Source organism: Hippopotamus amphibius, unplaced genomic scaffold, assembly GCF_030028045.1.
Source record: "Hippopotamus amphibius kiboko isolate mHipAmp2 unplaced genomic scaffold, mHipAmp2.hap2 scaffold_151, whole genome shotgun sequence".
NCBI classification, from domain to species: domain Eukaryota; kingdom Metazoa; phylum Chordata; class Mammalia; order Artiodactyla; family Hippopotamidae; genus Hippopotamus; species Hippopotamus amphibius.
Window position 1 is genome coordinate 119,535 of NW_026648303.1, and position 23,965 is coordinate 143,499.

General features: G+C 37.5%; 1 protein-coding gene across 1 annotated transcript in view; it reads right to left on the bottom strand.

The window, feature by feature from the left end:
• The window catches only part of LOC130843084 (signal-regulatory protein beta-1-like), a 52,194-nt gene that overhangs the window by 11,793 nt on the left and 16,436 nt on the right, over positions 1-23,965 (bottom strand). Inside the window, exons 5-6 of the mRNA XM_057719739.1 lie at positions 19,593-19,729; positions 361-717 (exon numbers count right to left, since the gene is read on the bottom strand). Coding sequence (XP_057575722.1) covers positions 361-717; positions 19,593-19,729 — 494 coding nt within the window. The remainder of the gene's footprint in view (positions 1-360; positions 718-19,592; positions 19,730-23,965) is intronic.

The window sequence follows — 23,965 nt, forward strand, 5'->3', positions numbered from 1 at the left end:
CTGGCCTGTGACAGGGCAAGGCACTCAGACTTTCAGCTCCCCCATCCCTGGAGTCAAAGGGCTGGATGGGATTGAAAAGACAAGGGATAAGGAGCCGGGCAAACTGCTTTCTAGACTTTTCCCCCCTTTTAACAGCCATGGGCCCTTCAGCAAATAGCATGACCCCCACAGGCCTCAACTTCCCTGATCTGTAGAAGGGAGTGACATCAGATCATGTCCAGATCATAATATAAGCACCCAATGCTGCCCCTGAAGTTTTTTTTTTGTTTTGTTTTGTTTTTTTTTCTCAAAGAGTGGAGGGCATTGTTGTTCCCTTGTTGTGAGAGACCAGGGGACAAAGGACACCCAGGACATACTCACCACTCACAGTGAGATGAGTGCCTGGTCCGGACTTAACCTCCGTGTCGTTAGGGTCTCCTTTCTTGAACTTCACACAGTAGTAAACACCAGTGTCTGCTGGGGTGATGTTACTGATGCGGATGGAAAAGTCCGTGTTGTTTCTCCTTGTAGTATCTGAAACAGTTGCTGCTCGGGGGAAGAGGCCTCCTTGTTGACTGTAGATTAACTCCCATCCTGGCCCAGTTCCCCTGAACCACGCGACGGGCCCCACGGGGAGCAGGGAGGTAATGGTGCAGCGCAGCGTGGCCGTCTCTCCTGCTGCAACTGACACTGACCTCTCAGGCTGAATCACTTGCAGCTCGTCCTCACCTGCCACTCCTGGAGGGAAACACAATCCAGTTATTCATTCATCCTTATGTGATCCTGTAGGTTTTCTCAAGTGTTTATCAACAATGACCTTCACTGACTGAGTGCCCTTGAGCCAGCCTTGAACTCAGCCCATTGCTTGTCCATTGCATGTAACCTGAACAATGAGCCTGTAGCATTAGACACTGATACAACCTCTAATATAAGAGAGGAACTGAGGCTCAGAGAGCTTAATTATGTGGCAAAGAATGGGTTTGAGTACTTGGCCCTCTCTGGAAGTCTCATATTTCACCAAATACTTCTGACTCTTCACTTTGTGGCCTCACAAACTGTTGCACTTCTGGCCTGTGCATTAGGTGGGACCACATGCATTTTTTAGACACTGAGTTGTGAGGAGAACTGATGGATGAATTTGTAGGTTATTCATGTAACTGCAAGAACCTTTATGGACCAACGTCCCTCTTCCCCAGAGATCCAGATACTCATGATGGGGTGGGCTCCAGCAACATGGATACATGAGTGACAGCGACGTGCAGAGCTCCCAACACACAATGAGCATTGAGTTTAAGAAGAAAGTAAAACATTGTTTCAAGTCCCTGGGATTTTTCCAATGACATAGTCATGTTATATTAGTTACCTAAGGCTGCTGTAATAAATTATCAAACATTTCTTGGCTTAAAATGACAGTTTTATTATCTTATAAATCTGGATGTCAAAGGACCAAAAATGGTGTCCCTGGACGAAAATGAAGGAGTCAGTTGGGCTTCAGTTCTTCTGGAGGCTCTGATCATTGCTCCTCCAAATTCTTGAGACTGTCTATCCTCATGTTCTCATGGTTTCCATCTTCCTGTCTTGCTTCCATTGTCAGTTGTCCTCTAACTTTGGCTTTCCTGCCTCCTTATTATAAGCTTATATGAGGCCCACACTGATTATCTAGGATATTCTCCCCATAGCAAGAGTCTTAATCACTGTTAAAAAATCTCTCTTGTCATGTATAGTAAAATATTCACAAGTATTAGACATGGATCTTTTTAGGGGGGTATTTTCTGTTTTTTTAATTTGTTTCCTTGATTTATAACTGTTTATTTTGAAGTATTATTGATTTACAATGTTGTATTAATTTCTGCTCTACAAAAATTGACTCAGTTATACACATAACATACATTCTTTTTTTTAAACATTCTTTTAAGTTCTTTTCCATTATGATTTACCACAGGATACTGAATATAGTTCTCTGCACTTTACAGTAGGACGTTGTTGTTTATCTTTTCCGTGTATAATACATTACATTTCTCCTACTTTCTCCCCCTCGGCAACCGCAAGTCTGTTCTCTATGCCCACGACTCTGTTTCTGTTTCATAGACAGGTTCACTTGTGTCATCTTTTTTTTTTTTTTTTGGCCACATGGTGCCTCTTGTAGGATCCCAGTTCTCTGATCAGGGTCACACCTGGGCCCCTGCACTGGAAGCATGGAGTCGTAATCACTGGACCACCAAGGAATTCCCTGTGTCCTCTTTTCGATTCCACATATAAGTGACTTCATATGGTATTGATCTTTCTTTCTGACTTACTTCACTAAGTATGATAATCTCTAGTTGTATCATGTTGCTGCAAATGGCATTATTTTGTTTTTTTTTTATGGCTGAGTATTATTCCATTGTATATATATACCACCTATTCTTTTCTTTTTTTTCCAGTATTTTTTAAAGCAGTTTTGGGTTCACAGCAAAACTGAGAGCACAGTGCAGAGATTTCCCATACAGCCCTTCCACCATACATTCATAGTTTCTTTCATTGTCAACCTCCCCCGACAGGGTAGTGCATTTGTTACAATTGATGAGCCCACATTTACACACCACCATAATCACCCAAAGTCCGTAGTCCACATTAGGATTCACTCTTGGTGTTGTATACTCTATGGGTTTAGAGAAATGTATAATGACATGTATCCATCATTGTATTATCACACAGTGTATTTTCACTGCCATAAAAATCCTCACTGCTCCACCTGTTCATCCATCCCCTTGACAACCACTCATCTTTTTTAAGATCTCCACAGTTTTGCCTTTTGCAGAGTGTCTAGTTGGAACCATACAGTATGTTACCTTTTCCAATTGGCTTCTTTCACTTAATAATATGCATCTAAGGTTCCTCCATGTTTTTCATGGCTTAATAGGTCATTTCTTTCTAGCACTGAGTAATATTCCATTGGGTAGATTTACCGCAACTTATTTATCCATTCATCTATGACATCTTGGTTGCTTCCAAGATATGGCAATTATGAATAAAGCTGCTATGAACATGGTGGTGCAGGTTTTCCTGTGGACATAAGTTTTCAGCTCATTTAGTTAAATATCAAGAAGTGTGATTGCTGGATTGCATGGTTACTGTATATTTAGTTTTGTAAGAAACTGACAAACTCTATTCCAAAGTGGCTGTGCCTTTTTGCCTCCCGCCAGCAGTGAATGTAATTTCCTGTTACTCCATATACTTGGCAGCATGTGGTGTTGTCAGTGTTCTGGATTATGGCCATTCTAATAGGTGAATAGTGGTATCTCATGTTTGTTTTAATTTGCTGATGATAAATGATGTGGAGAATTTTTTCATGTGCATATTTGCCATCCGTATTTTTTCTTTGATGGGGTGTCTATTCAGGCCTTGGCCCATTTATTAATCAGGTATTTTTTCACCACTGAGTTTTAAGAGTTCTTTGGAAATTTTGTTTTTGTCTTTTTTTTTTTAACTTTATTTTTAACTATGTTGGGTCTTCGTTGCTGCCCACGGGCTTTCTCTAGTTGCGGTGAGCGGAGGCTACTTATTGCAGTGCATGGACTTCTCATTGACATGGCTTCTCTTCTTGCAGAGCATGTGCTCTTGGCATGCAGCTTCAGTATTCGCAGCATGTGGGCCTAGTAGTTGTGGCACACGGGCCCTAGATCTGGTGGGATCAGTAGTTGTGGTTCACGGGCTCTAGAGTGCAGGCTCAGTAGTTACGGCAAGTGGGAATCGTTGCTCTGTGGCATGTGGGGTCTTCCCAGCCCAGGGATCAAATCCATGTCCCCTGCATTGTCAGGCAGATTCTTAATCACTGAGCCACCAGGGAAGCCCTCTTTGTATATTTTGGATAGCAGTCTTTATAAGATGTGTCTTTTGCAAATATTTTCTCCTAGTCTGTGGCTTATCCTCTCGTTTTCTTGATATTATCTTTTGCAGAGCAGACATTTTTAATCTAAAAAGTAGAGCTTGTCAATTATTTCTGTCACCCCCTCGATAACCTTGTGCTTTGGTATTTTACCTAAAAATTCATCACCAAACCCAAGGTCACCTAGATTTTTTCCTGTGTTGTCTTCTGGGAGTTTTATATTTTTGCATTTTACATTTAGGTATATAATCCATTTAGAGTTAATTTTTGTGAAATGTGTAAGGTCTATGTCTAGACTCTTTTTTTTTTCTGCATGTGAATGTGCAATTGTTCCAGTACCAATTTTTGAAAGCACTGTCTTTCCTCCATTGTATTGCCTTAGCTCCTTTTTCAAAGATCAGTTGACTTTTCTATGTAGGTCTATGTCTGTGCTCTCTATTCTGTTCCATTTTTCTGTTTTTCATCTATTTTTCTTTTACTTTGCTAATACCACACTGTCTTGATTACTGTTGCTTTCTAATAGTTCTTGAAGTCAGGTAGTATCAGTTTTCCAACTTTGTTTTTCTTCAATATCATGTTGGCTACTCTGTGTCTTTCACATCACTTTAGAATCAAGTTTTTGACATCTGCAAAATAACATGCTAGGATTTTGATTGAAAGTACACTGAATATATAGATTCAGTAGGTAAGGACTGACACCTTGACAATATTGAGTCTTCTTATTCCTAAACATGGAATATCTCTCTATTTATTTACATTTTCGTGGATTTCATTCATCAGAGTTTTACAGTTTTCCTCATATAGGTCTCATACATGTATTAGATTTATACTTAAGTACTTCATTTGGGGGATGCTAATGTAAGTTGTATTGTGTTTTTGATTTCAAATTTCAATTGTTTACTGCTGGCATACAAGAAAGTGCTTGACTTTTGTGTATTAACCTTGTTTTCTGCAATCTCGCTATAATTCCTTCTTAATTCCAGGAGGGTTTTTTTGTGAATTCTTACAGCTTTTCTGTGTAGATGGTTATGTCATCTGCAAACAAACACAATTTTATTTCTTCCTTCTCAATCAGTAAACCTTTATAAAATTTTTCTTGTCTTATTGAATTATCTAGGACTTTCAGTAAAATGTTGAAAAAGTGTTGAGAGTGAAATTTTTGCCTTTTTCCTGATCTTAATAGGAGAAACTCTAGTTTCTCATCATTAAGATGATGTTTGCTATAGGTTTTTTGTATATATTTATTATCCATTTGAGGATGTTTCCCATTATTCTCAGTTTACTGAGAGTTTTTAATCACGACTAATGGATATTAGATTTTGTCATATGGGTTTTCAGCATCTCATATAATGATGTAATGTTGCTTTTTTAACTTGATGTGATGATTTACATTAATTGATTTTTTTAAGCTCTTTATTGGAATATAATTTCTTTACACTCTTGTACCAGCTTTTGAGGTACACCAAAGTCAGTCAGCTGTATTTATACATATATCCCCATATCCCCTCCCTCTTGCCACTCCCTCCCACCCTCCCTGTCCTGGCCCTTTAAGGCATCACCCATCATTGAGTTGATCTCCCTTTGTTATACAGCAACTTCCCACTAGCTATCTATTTTAGAGTTGGTAGTGTATATATGTCTATGCTACTCTCTCACTTCGTCCCTGCTTCCCCTTCGCCGCCCGACTCCCTAACCCTGTGTACTTCAGTCCATTCTCTGCATCTGCATCCTTATTCTTGCCCTGTCACTAGGTTCATCAGTACCTTTTTATTTATTTTTTACTTTTTTATTTTTTGGTTCCAGAAATATGTGTTAGAATACAGTATTTGTTTTAGTCTTTCTGGATTACTTCACTGTGTGTCACAGACTCTAGGTCTATCCACCTCATTACATATAGCTCCATTTCATTCCTTTTATGGCTGAGTCATATTCCATTGTATATATGTGCCACATCTTCTTTATCCATTCATCTGTTGATGGGCATTTAGGTTGTGTCCATGTCCTGGCTATTGTAAATAGTGCTGCAATGAACATTATGGTACATGTTTCTTTTTGAATTATGGTTTTCTCTGGGTATATGCCCAGGAATGGGATGACTGGATCCTATGGTAGTTCTATTTGTAGTTTTTTAAGGAACTTCCAAACTGTTTTCCATAGTGGCTATACCAACTTACATTCCCACCAACAGTGCAAGAGAGTTCCCTTTTCTCCACACCCTCTCCAACATTTATTGTTTCTAGATGTTTTGATGATGGCCATTCTGATCGGTGTGAGGTGATACCTCATTGTGGCTTTGACTTGCATTTCTCTGATGATGAGTGAGGTAGAGCATCTTTTCATGTGTTTGTTGCCCTTCTGTATGTCTTCTTTGGAGAAATGTCTATTTAGGTCTTCTGCCCATTTGTGGATTGGGTTATTTGCATTTTTGGTATTAAGCTGCATGAGCTGTTTGCATATTTGGAGATTAATCCTTTATCCGTTGCTTCGTTGGCAAGTATTTTCTCCAATTCTGAGGGTTGTCTTCTTGCCTTCTTTACAGTTTCTTTTGCTGTGCAGAAGCTTTTAAGTCTCATTAGGTCCCATTTGTTGATTCTTGATTTTATTTCCATTATTCTCACCTATTTTTTATGCATTCATCTGTCGATGGACTTTTATTTCCATGTCTTAGCTACTGCAAAAATGCTGCTATGAATAGGGGGGAATGGATCTTTTTGGATAAGAGTTTTGCTGGATATATGCCCAGGAATCAGATTGCTGTATCATACGGCAAGGTTTCTGAGGAAACTCCATGCTGTTTTCCATAGTGGCTTTACCAACTTATATTCCCATCAACAGTGTAGGAGAGTTTCCTGTTCTACACATCCTTTCCAGCATTTGTTGTCTGTTAGAGCTTTTAAGGAAGGCCATTGTGACCAGAGTGAGGTGAGGTGAGGTGAGTGAGGTGGTATCTCATTTTAGTTTTGATTTGCATTTTTCTAATAATTAGCGAGCATCTTTTCATATACCTGTTGGCGATTGTATTTCTTCTTGGTAGAAATGTCTGCTTAGGACTTTTGCCCATTTTTCTATTGGGTTGTTGGTTTTGTTGTTTTTGTTATTAAGTTGTATGAGCTGTTTGCATATTTTGGAAATAAAGCCCTTATTGCTCACATAATTTGCAAATATTTTCTCCCATTCTGTATATCGTCTTTTTGTATTTTTTTGGTTTCTTTTGCTCTGCAAAAGCTTATAAGCTTGGTTAGGTCCCATTTGTTTATTTTTGTTTTTGTTTCTATTGCCTTGGGAGACTGCCCTAAGAAAACATTGCTACAGTTAATGTCTGAGAATATTTTGCTTATGATCTCTTCTAGGAGTTTTATGGTGCAATGTCTCTAAGTTGTTAAGCTATTTTGAGTCTATTTTTCTGTATGGTGAAAGGGTGTGCTCTAACTTCGTTAATTTACGTGTGATGGTCCAACTTTCCCAACACCACTTGCTGAAGAGACCATCTTTTTCCCATTGCATATTCTTGCCTCCTTCGTCAAAGATTCACATGTGGTGTATCACATAGATTGATTTGTGTATGTTGAATCCTCCTGTTGAACTTGGGATGAATCCCTCTTGGTTGTGGTGCATGATTTTTTTACGTGTTATTGAATTCAATATGCTAATATTTTGTGGAAAATTTTTGCATCTATATTCATCAAAGATATTGGCTGGTAATTTTCTTTTTTGGTGGTTTCCTTGTCTGGTTTTAGTATCCGGGTGATGGTAATCTCATAGAATGTCTTTGGGAGTGTTCCCTCCTCTTGAATTTTTTGGAAGAGTTTGAGAAGGATCAGTATACATTCCTCTTTGTATGCTTGGTAGAATTTGCCTGTGAAGCCATCTGGTCCTAGACTTTTGTCTGTAGGGAGTTTTAAATTACAAATTCTATTTCACCTCTAGTGATTGGTCTATTCAAATATTTATTATCTATTTCTTCTTGGTTCAGATTTGGTGGGCTGCATGTTTCTAGAAACTTGCCCATTTCTTCTAGGTTATGGAATGTGTTGGCATATAATTGTTCATAGTATTGCCTTATGGATTTTTGTCTTTCTGTGGCAATTGTTGTTAAGTTTTATTTTTATATTTGTGGCATTTGTTGTTATATTTGTTTTTCATTTCTTATTTTGTTTATTTGGGTTCTCTCTTTTCTTCTTGGTGAGCCTGGACAGAGGTTTGTCAATCTTGTTTACTCTGTCAAAGAACCAGCTCTTTGTTTTATTGATTTTTTTGTTATATTTTTTAATCCCTATTTTATGTCCTCTCTGATCTTTAATATTTCCTTCCTTCTGCTGACTTTAAATGTCTTTTTCTACACCTTCTAAGTTGTAAGTTAGGGTGTTTACCTGAGATTTTTCTTATTTTTTTAATGATGGCATGTATTACTGTGAACCTACCTCTAAGGACTTCTTTTGCTACCTCCCATAGATCTTGTATGCTACTGTTTTCATTGTCATTTGTCTCAATGCATTTTTTTTTAATTTCCTCTTTGATTTCATCTTTGACCCATTGGTTTTTTAGTAGCATGTTGTTTGGTCTCCGTGTAATTCTTTTTCTCATTTCTTTTTCTGTGTTTGATTTCTTAATTCTTGCCTTTGTCATCAGAAAAGATGCTTGAGATAATTTCTATACTCTGAAATTTGTTGGTGCTTCCTTTGGGCTCCAATATGTGGTCAGTTGTAGAGAACGTTCCATGTGCACTTCAAAAGAATGTGTATTCTGCTTTTTTTTTTTTCTTTTGGATGTAATATCCTGAAAATGTCAATTGGGTTTAACTGTTCTTTTGTATCATTTAGATTCTCTGTTGCCTTATTGATTGTCTGTCTAGATCTCTCCACTGATGTGAGTGGGGTGGTAAAGTCTCCTACAATTATTGGATTTCCACCAATTTCTCCCCTAATGGCTGTTAGTATTGGTTTTATGTATCTGGGTCCACCTATATTAGGTGCATATATGTTGGCTAGTGTACAACCCTCTTCTTGAATTGATTCTTTTATTATTATATAGAGTCAGTCTTTATGTCCTTTGTTTTAAAATCCATTTTCTCTGATATGAGGACTGCAACCCCTGCTTTCTTGTCATTTCTGTTTGCATGAAGCATCTTTTTCCACCCCTAACTTTCTGTCCATATGTGTCCTTTGCCCTAAAGTGGGTCCCTTGTAGGCAATGTATTGTAGGCTTCTGTTTTTTTATCCACTTTGCCACTCTGTGTCATTTTATTAGAGCATTCATTCTATTGATATCTAAGGTAATTATTGATAGATATATATTTATTGCCATTTTAAGCCTTGTTTTCCCATTGATTTTGTATTTCTTCTTTGCCCTTTTCTTTTCCTTTTTGTCTTTCCTTTTGTGAATTGATGCTTTCCTTTCCTAGTATACTTATGTTCTCTTCTTTTTGCTTTTTGTGAATCTATTTTGTGTTTTTGATTTGTGGCTACCCTGTTGTTCAAGCATGTGAATCCCTCCTATGTCTACTTGCCTTAGACGGGTGGTCATATAGAAACATAGTCCAGAAAATTAAAAAATGTACATTCTCTAACCCTCCTCCTCCACACTTGATGATTTTGATGTCCTCTTTTACATCTTCATGTTCATCATTTTGCTGTTCATTATGGTTATCATCACTTTCATGGAAATTTTTTGATTTTTTTTAATCTGTGTGCTACATTATTTAGCTGATTTGCTTTCCAGGTGTGATTTGCTCGTTCCTATATATTCTTATTTCTTTTCTATTTAGAGAAAACCTTTCACTATTTGCTTTAGGATAGGTTTGGTATTGCTGTATTCTTTTAGTTTTCCCTTGTCTAAGAAATTCTTTCTCTCTCCTGCTATGCCAAATGATAATCTTGCTGAGTAGAATATCCTGGATTGCAGATTTTTCCCTTTCAGGACTTTGAATGTCTCTTGTCACTGCCTTCTGGCCTGCAACATTTCTGTAGAGAGATCAGCTGATAGTGTTATGGGGGTTCCCTTGTAATTAACACCTTTTTTATTCCTCTTGCTGCCTTTAGAATCCTCTCTTTATCTTTAAATTTGCAATTTATTTTAGAATATGTCTTGATGTAGGTCTCTTTGGGTTTACCTTATTTGGGGCCCTCTGTGTTTCCTGTACCTGAGTCTCTGTTTCCTTCTTTACTTTTGGGAAGTCTTCAGCCCTAATTCCTTCAAATACATTTTCGATCCCCTTTTCTCTTTCTTCGCCTTCTGGAATCCCTGTTGTGCATAGATTAATGCCTGCTTTATATTATCCCATGGGTTGCTTATATTGGCTTCATTTTTTGTTTTCATTTGAGTTTCTGTCTGCTGTCTTGATTGGGTGATTTCCATTTTTCTGTCTTCCAGATCACTTATTCATTCATCTGCATTATCCATTCTGTTATTCATTGCCTTTAGTTCAGTTTTTCTCTCTGCAGAAGGGATTTCTAATTTTTCTTGGTTCCTTTTCATAGTTTCTAGTTCCTTTTTATAGTATTCTGCATTTCTGCTGATACTCTTTCTTAATTCCTTCAGTATTTTCATTATCTGCTTTGAAATTGGAGTCTATTAGATTAAAGAGGTCTGTATCATTGTTTGCTTTTTCAGGGGCAGTCCTTTATCTTTTACCTGGGAGTGGTTCCTCTGTTTCCTCATTGTACTTATATTTCTCTTATTCTGTGAGTTGAGGAGAACCAATTATCTACTGTGGCCCTGCAGTGCTATTTATACATGAGGGTGTCCCTGTGTAGCTTGTGTGGTTTTAATATTTGGTGCAAGGGCTGCTTTTAGAATGCATGCCTGTCAACTCTTTCCTCAGCACTTGCCAACCTTATTCCCTTGATGGGGGTGTGCAGATCTGGTGTCTGGTGCCTAGTCCTGGGGTTCTTGGTGGCCACGGTAGCTCATGTGTACCCCCGGAGCCTGCAATGGGAGTGGAGGTGGCATGCGACCACTTCTGGAGTCTTTGAGGGCAGTAGCAATGGTCATGACCACCGCTCCTAAAGCCCAAAGGCTGGAGGTAGGTAGCTCACACCGCTCCTTGTGACTGCTCCTAAAGTGGGGAGGGGTGGGGCTAGGGATTCCCAGCCAATTCTGAAGAAAGTGGGTGGAGGCTCTGTGACTGGTGATAGCTCCTGAAGCTCATGTAGGTGGTGTCCTGCAGCCTGAGAGTGCATGCAGGGAAAAAGGCTACAATGGAGGGTCCCACCCCCTCCACTCACGCACCCAGCAAACAATGGTGCATGACCTCTAAGGCAGCCCAGGCTTCCTCCACTTATATGCACAAGTGAGCCTGCACGAGACTCCAGATTTTCAGGCTGTTTCCCCACAGCCCAACCCCAGTCCTTTCCCAGGATTTGATCTCTGAATACTGAGCTTCAAACCCAGCCCCCACCTGTACAAGCAGACAAACATTTCAGGCTGGGTAATCCAAGCAGTTGCACTGACAATCTGTGCAGGTCTCTCTCTGTTTTAGCTACTGCAACCTGGTTGCTGTGTTCTCCTCTGAGGCTACAAAGCTCCCCATCTATCCTGACTGATCTCCCCACCAGTGAGGGGACTTCCCAGAGCAATGGAACTTTTCCTCTTTCACAGCTGCCTCCCAGAGACACAGGTCCCATCAGACTCCTTTCTCACTTTCCTTTTTTTTTTTTTTTCTTTTTTCTTTTGTCCTACCTGGTTGCATGGAGATTTCCTTGCTTTTTCAGAATTCTGAGGTCTTCATTAAGTAGATATTAAGTAGATATTCTATGAGAATCATTCCACACGTAGATGTATTCTTGATATATTTGTGGGAGGAGATGAGCTACACATCCTACTACACCACAATCTTGATTGCTCCTCCAATGTCGTGGGCTAGATTCTGTCTACCACAACACATCTGCCCTGATAGTTACAGAAGTCAGTTGCAATATGAAAAAAACCTTGTATGTTTCATTGCAACACAGGATGAATAAGAAAACAACTTATTGGAATCTGAAGAATGGCTATTCAAGAAGCCCATTGGTCAAACATTACATAAAATTAAACTAGATCAATGACAAAAGAGAAATAAAATATTCACAGGTACATAGAAACCAAACAACATTCTCTTTAAAAATCAACACGTCAAAGAAGAAATCATTAGGGGAATTACAGAATGCCTGGAGACAAATGAAAACATAAACATATAATACCAATATGTTTGAGATACACAAAAGAAGCCCTAAAGGGAAATTTGTGGCTAGTCATGCAGACATTTAAGAAAAAGATCACAAATCAGTAACTTTATACCATAAGAAACTAGAGAAAGAAGAGCAAAGTAAACCCCAAACTGAAAACTAGCGGAAAAAAAAAAAAAGAAAAAAGAAAAATATCAAGATTAGTGAAGAGAAAAGTAAAATCTGAATGGAAAAACAAAAGAGAAAATCAAGAAAACCAAGAGTGGTTCTTCAAAAAGATTAACACAATTCACAAAACTTTAGCTAGATTGACAAAGAAAAAAAAGAGAGCGAGAGAAAACCCAAAAAATTAAAGTCAGAAATAAGAACATACTGATAATTTTATCAAAATACAAGGAATTATAAAAGAGCACTACAAACCTTTAAACACCAAAAAAGTGGATAACCTAGGTAAAATGGAAAAATTCCTGAAATACACCACACCAAGGCTGAATTTTGAAGAAACAGAAAATCATAGTAGACATAAAATTAGCAATGAGATTCAATCAATAATCAAAAACCTCATAACAAAGAAAGGTCAAGTAGCGAGTGTCTTCCCTGGTGAATTCTTCTAAACCTTTAAAGAGGACTAACGTTATTCCTCCTCAAACTTTTCCAAAAAATTGAAGAGGAAGGAAGACTTCTTAACTTTTTCAGAGTCCTATTAAAACTCATTCTCAGCATTATTCTGATATAAAAGTGAGACCAAGGCATAACAAGAAAACACAGACCAATATCTTTTATAAATTTTGATGCAGCAATCATCAACAAAATGTTATCAAGTCTAATTCAATAGAATACCTAAAGAACTATGCACCATGAACAACTAGGATTTATTGTAAAAATGGTTCAACATATGAAAATCAAACAATGCATTTTAACATTTTAATAGAATAAAGAGTAAAAAACAGATCATCTCAACTGACGCACACCAAACATTTAACAAAAGTCAACATTTTCCATAATAAAACCAGCCAATAAACTAGGAATAGATGGAAAATTGTCCCCAAAAAGAAGTCACATATGAAAAACCCACACTGAACAGCCTACTTGATGGTGAAATTCTGAAAGCTTTTCCCTAAGATCAGGAACAGGACAAGGATGTCCATTTTTGCCACTTGTAGTCAACATAATACCGGAAGTTCCAACAAAAGCAGTCAGCCAGGAAAAATACAGAAAATAATTCAGATCGGAAAGGAAAATGTAAAACTATCTTTTTTGTACATGACATGATTTTTATGAAGCAATTCCAAAAATTCCAACATTAAGAAGTGTTAGAGCTAATAAATAAATACAGCAAATTTTTGAAATATAAGCTCAACACACAAAAATCAGTTGCTTTTCTATACAGTAGTGACAAACAATCTAAAAAGGAAGTGAAGCTAGCAATTTCATTTTTAATAGCTACAAAAACTATGAAATACTTAGGAGTAAGTTTCTCCATGGAAATGAAAGCCTTGTGCATCAAAAAAGTACAAAACATTGCTGAAAGAAATTAAACAAGGCATAAATAAGTGAAAAAAAATCCTATTATCCATTCTGAGACTTAATATTGTTAAAATGTCAATTGACCTGAAGAAACTACAGCAATCAATACAATCCCTATTCAAATCCCAAAGACATCTTTTTGCAGAAATAGAATATTCCATTCTAAATTCATATGAAATCTCAAGGAACCTAAAATCAGCAAACAATCTTGAAAAAGAAGCATATAGCTTGGGGACTCACACTTCCAGACTTAAAACCTTAATACGAAACTACAATAATCGAAATAGTGTGGTATTGACATTAGGAAAGATATATAGACCAATGGAAATGAATAGAGAGCCTAGAAATAAACCCTCACATATATAGTCAACTGATATTTAATAAGGGGCCAAGACCATTCAATGGGCAAAGAACAGTCTTTTCAATACACGAATGGGGAGAAACTTGATATTCACATGCAAAAGAATAAAGCTGGATCATTACCTGACACCATATACTAAAATGAACTGAACATAATCAAAAAATGAAATGTAAGAGCTACAACTGCAAAATTCTGAGAAAAAGCCACAGGTGAAACACTTCATGACATTGAATCTCACCATAATTTCTTTGGTATGACACCAAAAACAACAGAATAAAAATATAGAAATTGGACCTCATCAAGAGTAAAACTTTCCTGCCTCAGAGGATACTATCAAGAGAGTGAAAAGATAATTTACTGAATGAGGAAAAAACATTTGGAAAGCCTATATCTCATAAGGGATTTCTATCCAGAATATTTCGTCCTACTCTTCAGCAACAAAATAATAAGCAACTTAATTTAAAAATGAACAAAAGAATAGACATTTCTCCAAAGAAGATATACAGATGGTCAATAAGCATGTGAAATGATGCTCAACATCACTAATAATTGGAAAAATGCAAACTAAAATCACAATGAGATACCCCTACATATCCTATAGGATAGCTGTCAGCAAAAACAAGATGAAACAAAATAAAAAATTGAAAACTTGAAAATAAGTGTTGGCAAAGATGTTGAGAAATTGAAACCCCTGTGCATTGTTAATAGGAGTCAAAAATGGTGGAGTCTCTGTGGAAACACTAGTGGTTTTTTGTTGTTTGTTTGTTTTTAACTCTGTTTTTTTTAATTAACCATAAAATAGAATTTACCATGTGATCCAATAATTCCATTCTTAGTTGTATACCCCAAATAACTAAAAGCAGGAATTCAAGCATACAATTGTTCATCAATGTTCATAGCACCATTATTCACAATACCAAAAGGCAGTAGAAACAACTGAAAATTTCATCAACAGATGAATGGATAAAGAAAATGTGAGGGGTGCGTGTTTGTGTGTGTGTGTATGTGTGTGTATAAAATGGAATACATCTCAGCCATAAAAGAAAATGAAAATTTGCCATTTGCAGCAACACAGATGAACTTGGAAGATATTGCATTAAGATAAATAAGTCAGACAGACACAAATAGTGTATGATATCACTTGCATGTGGAATCTAAAGAATACAACAAACTACTTAATATAACAAACAAAACCAACTCAAAGATGTAGAGAACAAACTAGTGGTTACCAGTGGAGAAAGGGAAGGTGGGAGGGGCCATATAGTGGTAGAGGTTAAGAGATACAAAATATAATGCAAAAATTAAGCTACAAGGATATATAATACAACACCACGAATATAGCCATTATTTTACAATAACTATAAATGGAGAATAATCTTTAAAAATTGTGGATCACTATATTATACAACTTTAACTTATGCAATATTGTAAAGCATGTATATTTCAATAAAAATGTGTAGTATAAACAATCCAAAATTTCATCAATAGGTGAATGGATAAACAAAATGTGATATAGATAGATAGACAGATAATAGATAGATGATAGATATATAAATAGATAGATAGATACCATAAAGTGTATTTCAGCCCTAAAAAGCAATGATATTCTGACACCTTCTACAGCATGGATGAATGTTAAAAATATACTCATTGAAATAAGCCAGATACAAAAGGAATATAGGTAATTCCACTCTTATGAAGTACATGATTCTATGTACATATTCTATGAAGTACATAGAATTGGCAAATTCACAGAGAAAAAAAGGATACTGGTTACCAGTGGCTGCAGGCAAGGAGAAAGGGGAGTTATAGTTTAATGGATACAGAGTTGCTGCTACAGATGTTGAAAAAGTTCTGGAAATGTATACTGGTGATGCCTTCACAACAAGGTACTTAGTGCCACTGTGTAGCCTTCAAAATAGTTAAAATGGTAAATTTTGTCTTATGTATACTTTACCACAATAAAAAAAATGTGGATCTAAACAAGGTGACTGCCCCATGTAGAGCCTTTGAATTGCACTAAAAGGCTCAAGGAAACTAAAATGTGTGGATCTAAACGTTTATACACTGGAGAAACCTATAGGTGAATGGGGAGATAGAACCATGGAGACAAACAATAAAAGCAAGGAAAGAAACTCAAAAATCATGTTCTGAAAACAACTATGGGTGGTTGACTATGTGTGGACAGTGAGTTATGAGTTGAAGGGTCATAAGTCACCACTGGGCCAATTATTTAACTACAGGTGCAAGTTTCCCAGGTTGAGTTCACTGCCTCCCTGACTACTCAGTTTCTCCCAGATACAGGGAAATATGAGTATATTCCTTCTTATTTGAAATGTCCTATTAAATTACAGGGATGTAAATGAGAGGAACAGGCTGCTCTGGCACCACAAACAAATCCTGTGTTCTTTCTCCTTAGGGAGAAAATGTGTGGTTCACCTTTGCAGAGTGTGAACTAGTAAACTCACCCACTAACCACTATTTCTAACCAAACATGCCACCTAGGGAGGGCCCATGCTATTACAGGGCAGGTGCCTGTGATATGTCAACAACGTCAGATGCTTTGGGTCTTTAAGTCTGGAGGAGATTGAGGTTGGGGGAGTTGAACTGCTAAGATGAAAATGGGAAGAAATAGGAAAGAACTTTGGAGGGCAAAATGGAGGGAGAGGAGGAGGGAGGAGAGAAGAGGGATCAGGACATTGAGAGGAGCCAGGCGATAGCAAAAACTTTACAATCTGTGTATCTATAGTTCTCATATTACTTCTCTGGTCCAGACCTTTCCTCTGAACTCTGGACTTGTATATCCAACTATCCACTCATCACGTTCTTCAGATAGAAATAAACATCTCAATGTTAACACACCTAAAATGGAACTGAATTTCCCCACAACCTCTGTATCTTGGCTGAGCCACATTTCTTCTTCCAGATGCTCAGGTCTCAAAACTTTGGAGGCTTTCTCTCCCACCCCAAATCCTACACATCAGAAAATCCTGTTGCCTCCTCTTCAGCATGCATCCAGAAGCTGAACTCTTTCTCTTATCTCTACTAACTACTTTTCAGGTGCAAGCCACTTTTACTTTTTTCATGAATGCAATGACCTCAAATGCTCTCGTTGTCTCTGTCTGTGTCCTCTTTAGCATATTCTAGTATTCAAACAAATTCCAAAATAAATTAAAACTCATGTCACTTCTCTCTTTAAAACGTCGCAAAAGCAATGATTTCAATCAGAGCAAAAGCCCAAATCCTTCCACACAGGAGGATGATTCTACTCTTAGGACCTTTACACATGCTGTTTAATGACAGGAAGCGTCCTCCCCCAGATAACCACATGGCTCACTCTAGAATCGTCTTTCAATCTTTGCTTACATTTCCCTTTCTCAGGGATACCCACTCAAGACTACCAGGTTTAAAATGTATCCCATTCTACAGATTCTCCCAATTCTCTTATCCAGCTTTTCTCTCTTCTTTTTTTTTAAATTTATTTATTTATTTATTTTATTGGCTGTGTTGGGTCTTTTTTGCTATGTACGGGCTTTCTTTTTAGTTGCGGTGAGTGGGGGCTACTCTTCGTTCTGCTGCGCAGGCTCCTCATTGCCGTGACTTCTCTTGTTGCAGAACACTGGCTGTAGGCGTGTGGGCTTCAATAGTTGCAGCACATGGGCTCAATAGTTGTGGCTCACAGGCTCTAAAGCACAGGCTCGGTAGTTGTGGTGCACGGGCTTAGTTGCTCCGCGGCATGTGGGATCTTCCTGGAGCAGAAATCGAACCCCTGTTCCCTGCATTGGCAGGCGAATTCTCAACCACTGCACCACCTAAGAAGCCCCTCTCTCTTCTTTTTTTAACACTTATCACATTATAATATATTATACTATTTACCTAAATATAAGTGTATTGTTTATTGTCAGTTCTTCCACTGAGATAAATAACCACGAGGGCAACTACTTTGACTTTTGTTCACCAATGCATCCCATATTCCTATAACTGTTCCTGGCATATAGTACATATTCAAAAAATATATGTATGATGTGTGAATTGTCCTGTGTGACATCTCCCTGAAACACTGAGTTCTATTTTTAGTGGGTAATCTCTATGAAAATTATGTCAGAAACTGAGTTCCCCATGGTGATGACTTGGTGGAAAACAAAAAGGAACTTGCATGTATGCAAGCAGAAGGATAGCGTAAAGAAGAAAACCACAAACCCTCTTCCCCACTCTCCACCTTTCTACACACCCATTTGTAGAAGCTGCAGAAATCTCATGTACTAGAAGCAGGACCACAGTATCAAGAAGAGTGATGTTAAAATCATGAACTCTAGTATAAGATTGCTTGAGTTCAAATCATACCTTTACCATTTACCAGTGAGTGACCTTGAACTTCTCCTTGTTCAATTTTCTCATCTGTAAGGTAGGGGTGACAAGAATATGTAGCTTGGATATAATGATCACATGAGCTAACAGCCGTGGGCATTTCCAACAATGTCTGGCATGTGAATGTTCAAGAAAATGAACAGTTATTACTCATTAGGTTTCTTGAGGCCTGAAGGCTGCAACTAGCATTTGATGATATAGATATAGATACTTGTAGATACGGGTATGGATATAGGGACAGATATAGATATACATATGGATATGGGTATATAGGTCATATACACAAGAGTCTCTGTGTCTTTTAACCCCTCATTTTCTCCTCATTCCTGTCAGCATGGAAGAGGGGACTCTAAGATAGCAATGCACAAAGTTCTACTCATTTAACAAGAGAGATGCTTTCTTGCTTTAAGAGTTTGGGTGAAGGTAAGGCATAGATTTATAGAGAAGTAGAAAAGGAAGGATATTGCTGAAAGACAGCAAAAGCTAATAATCTGTTTGTTTCATCTCATGTAGACTGAAAAATGATTAAGGGGAACAATAATGAAGTGTTTTTGAAATCCCGTGTTTCTGGGAACACTTCCTCACCCCCACTCATACACATACATACACACACGCACATAAATACATGCATCCACAGACATGTATTAAAGTGTAGCCTAGCATGCTAGTGTACAGGTTGTTTTGAGGATCTAATAAAATTATAAGACATGTTAAATGCTCAGTGAAAAAACAATTAGCACATAGAAGCCATCCAACACATCACTGACAAAAGTTTGGGAGAACACACAGCAGGATTTGAACTCTGCTGTTCTCTGAGTGGCATGACGGGTGAGGATGCTTCTCAGTATTTTCTGATTTTTCTGCCATTAGCCTCCTGTGAGAAGCTGAGCAGTACAACATGGTTAAAAGAATCAACTCTGGAGCTGTATGGCCTGGATTGCAATCCAGTGCTCCACTGCCTTAGATAGATGACATTGGGCAAGTTACTGCCTACGCCTCAGTTTCTGCAATGGCAAATCGGAGATAATGGTCATAACTATCACACTGGGATGTTGTGAGGAATAGACAAGTTAATACACACAAAGCCGTCATTTTTGGTGTTTGAAGCATCATCTGTTTCAGTGCCTCTGGTAAAAAGCTGTGGGCAATGGATCCACAGAGGAAACGCTCATGTACCTGATTTAATTCTCTCAGTAATGCCCAGTCCTTAGTGTTCTGTGGCTGCCCTGGGTGCAACACTCATACCTACATGCAGACGTTAAAAGTACAGGGGCATGGGAGGGTCCAGTGGTCAGGGAGAGGGGATTCTACCCCAAGGAATGCTCACCTGTGAGTCCAAGCAGTAGAGTCAACTGCAGGCAAAGAGGAGGAAGGTGGAACCAGGAGGCAGGGATGGGCATCGTGGAGGCCAGAGGAGCCTGCTCTGTCCAAATGTGTCTTGGGGAGAACCTGAACTTCTGTGTTCTGTGGAGAGGAGAGAAGCCACACCCCCCATGATGTAAGAGGAAGTGCCTATGAAGGGGTGTAATTGCTGTGAGACAATACTTTGCTACTAGATTCTTACAGTTCCTGCTTCTAGACAGTGAAAGAGAAATCAGGCAGGGAACATGGCTACAAAGTGAGGAGTTACTTATGTCATGTTTTCACAGATTGAACAGGCCTAGCAGAAATAAGGCCTCCTCCCACACCTGGGCCCTCTGATTTCTCCAATGGGCCCCTCACCCCATTCATGGTGATCTGCCCTCTGGAATCCCAGCCAAACTCACAGATATCAAGAAGGAACTGTGGTTGTGGGCTGTGTTCCAAAGTCCAAAGTCCAGTACCCAAGGATGTGGCAGGCTTGTGGTCTCATTCTGCACCTACCTCAACCAGGAGCTTCTCAGGGAGAAAAAGAAAGAGGGCTTGCCAGGGACCCTCAACTATGGGATGGAACAAGATCTGACTTCCTATTCCAGCCCTTTATTGATATAACTGGTAAAACTTACCTCCAAAAAACACAGTGCAATGTGGACCTCAAAACTTGTATGGCCTGCATAAAAAAAAAAAGAAGAATTATTTCCTACTTTTTTCAGGAGGAGAAGTGGATTATAGGACCCAGAAATTACATTCCAAAGCCTTTATCTCAGAGAACTGAAAACTATGTCCACACAAAACCAGTACATGAATGTTATAGCAGATTTCTTTTTAAAGCAGAAGAAACCGGTCAAAAATTCAAATATCTAACAATAGGTGAACAGCTTAACAAACTGCGGTGCATCCATACCAGGAAATACTACTCAGCAACTCAAAGGCATGAGCTGTACATGTGTGCAACAACTGAAAGTCTCTTGAGGGCATTATGCTGAGAAAACAAAGCCAATCTCAAAATATCAATTCCACAGATACAATATTCTGAAAATTATATATATCGAAAACAGAATGGCATTTGCCAGAGGTTTGGTTTGGTGGGGCTATGTGTCACTTTAAAGGGCTAGCACATGGGAGACTTTGTGGTCATGGAACGTGTTGCATCCTGATCATGGTGGTGGTTACACAAACATACATACAAGAGGATCAACATAAACCAAAACTCACAATGTTATAAAATCAGCTATAAATAACAATCTCATAGTCACAATAACATAGACATTGTCTATTAAGATATCCACCCTAAGTTATTTTAGGGTGAAAAGGCTATAACATGCATGTGTGTGTCATGAGGTCAGGTGTAACAAAACATTACATACACCTCTTCCATAGTGGGATAGCAATAAATAATGCCAAAGCATGAGAAAACAGGAAGTTGCTCTAGAGGCATGCTGTATGACATTTGGCATTAAAACCTAAAAAAGGCAGTTAAAAGATTTGAAAGTTGTTTCCTCACAGAGGTGGAAAAATAGGAGCAAGTTAGAGAGACTCCAGTTTCCATATATAGAACTTGTAGAAATATGACTCATAGATCATTTGGATACCAATCTTTGAGAAAGATGAAACTAATTTGGATGATTGAGTTAATGTTAACAGAGTCACACACACACAAAAAAATGCCTTTCCTTTTAGCAATGCTAAGAGTTATGTAAGCTTGCTGGATAAAACATTGATGACCTACATCAATTACAGTCAGTAGTCAAAACTACTGAAAGCATAAATTATAAATTTTAAAGATTGCATAAACTCAAAATTATTAAAGATAACTGTAATTAAAAATGCATAAGATGATTAGGGGATAAAACAATTGTAAAATTGTGAATTTAAAATTACTTTAAAATCTAAATAAATAGAGGTATATCATATCCATGAAAGAGTAAACTCAATATTGGAAAAGATGTCAATTTTGCCAAAGTAATATATAAATTCAATGCAATCAATTAATAATTTGAAAACGGTTTTTCATGAAACTTGAAAAGAGTGACTCTGAAATGAAATTGGAGACTGAAACTGAGGGGAAGAAAAAGAGATTTCATACAAATGACAAGAAAGTGGGCGTATCAATACTCATATCAAGCAAAATAGACTTTAAAGCAAAGGCTATAACAAAAGACAAAGGCATTATATATTGATAAAACAATCAATACAAGAAGAGGATATTAAACTTATTAACATGTATGCACTTAATACAGGAGCACCTAAAAATATAAAGCAAATATTAACAGAGGGAGAAGTTGCCAATAATGCAGCAATAGCAGGTGACTTTAACACCCTCTTGTATCAATGTACAGATTGTCCAGAGAGAAAATCAATAGGGAAACAGTGACCTTAAGTGACACAGTAGACTAGTTGAAATTAATAGATAAACACACAGAAGCAGCAGAATACATACCTTTTCAAGTGCACATGAAGCACTCTCCAGGGTAGATCACATGCTAGGCCACAAATCAAGTTGTAACAAATTCAACAGAATAGAAATTAGATCAAGCACTTTTGACAACCACAATGGTATGAAAGTAAAATGATTACAGGGAGAAAAAGTGGAAAAGCACAAGCACATGGAGACTAAAAGAACTTGCTACTAAAAACCCGATGGGTCAATAAAGAAATCAAAGAGAAAATCAGAAAATGTCATGAGACAAATGAAAATAAAAACAAAACTTTCCAAAATCTATGGATACAGCAAAAGTAGTTTGAAGATGGAAGATTATAGTAATACAGGCCTACTTCAAGAAACAAGGAAAATCTCAATTAAACAACCTGATCTACCATCTAAGTGAATTAGGAAATGGGGAACAGACAAAGCCAAAAGTCAGCAGAAGGAAGGAAGTAATAAAGATCAGAGAGGATATAAATAAAATAGGGACAAAAAAATAGAAATGATAAATGAAACAAAGAACAGCTTTTTGAAAAGATAAACAAAAGTGATGAACCTTTAGCCAGGCTGATCAAGAAGAAAAGACAGTGGACCAAAATAAACAAAACAAGAAATAGCAAAAGAAAAATAACAACTGATACCACAGATACAGAAAAAAATCATGAGAATACGATGAAGATCTATAGCCCAACAAATTAGACACCCTAGAAGAAATGAACAAATTTCTAGAAACATACAGCTTTCCAACATTGAATCAGGATGAAATAGGCACACTGATCATGGGTAGTGAAATTGGATTTTAATTTTAAAACTGCCAACATACCTTAAGTCCAGGACCTAAAGTCCTGTGAACAAGAGCTAATGTTATCCTTCTCAAACTATTCCAAATATTGAAGAGGATGAAATGCTACAAAATTCATTCCACGAGATCACCATTACTCTGACACCAAAACCAGGCAAACACACTACAAGAAAAAGAAACTTACACTCCAATATCCCTAAAGAATACAGATGAAAAAATCAAATAAACAAAATATTAGCAAACAGATTCAACAATATAGTAGAAAGATCATATACCATGACCAAGTGGGATGTATGCAGGGGATGCGAGGATGGTTCAGTATTCACATATCAGTGTAATATACCACAGCAACGAAAGGAAGGATAAAAATCACATGAGCTTCTCTATAGACACAGGAAAAGCCTTGGGCAAAATTCAACATCCATTCACAGTAAAAACTCTCATTATAGTTGAGATAAACAGAATATATCTCAACAAACTAAAAGTCATTTATGACAAACCCATAGCTAACATTTCAGTATTGGAAAGCTGAAGCCTTCCCACTAAATTCTGGGACAAGACAAGGATGCCTATTCTTACCAATTGTATTTAACACAGTATTGGAAGTTCTAGCCACAACAATAGACAAGAAAAAGGAACAAAAGGTGTCCAAACTGGAAGGGAAGAAAATAAACCTGTCCATATTTTCAGAAGACATGATACCTTCTAGACAAAACCCTAAAGTCGCTATACACACACACACACACACACACACACAAACACACACACACACACACACACAAACAGTATTAGAACTAAAAAATGAATTCAGTAACACTTCAGGATACAAGATTAATATATAGGAATCTGCTGCCTTTCTATACACCAACAATGAATTCTCAGAAAGAGAAAAAGAAGAAAACAATCTCATTTCAAAAAGCATCAAAAAGAATATACTCATAACACCTAGGAATAAACTTATACAAGGAGATGAAAGACTTACACTCTGAAATCCATAAAACCCTGATGAAAGAAATTGAAGACAATGCAAAGGAATGGAATGATATCCCATGTTCCTGTATTGGAAGTATCAACATGGTGAAAATGACTATACTACCCAAAGCAATTTACAGAT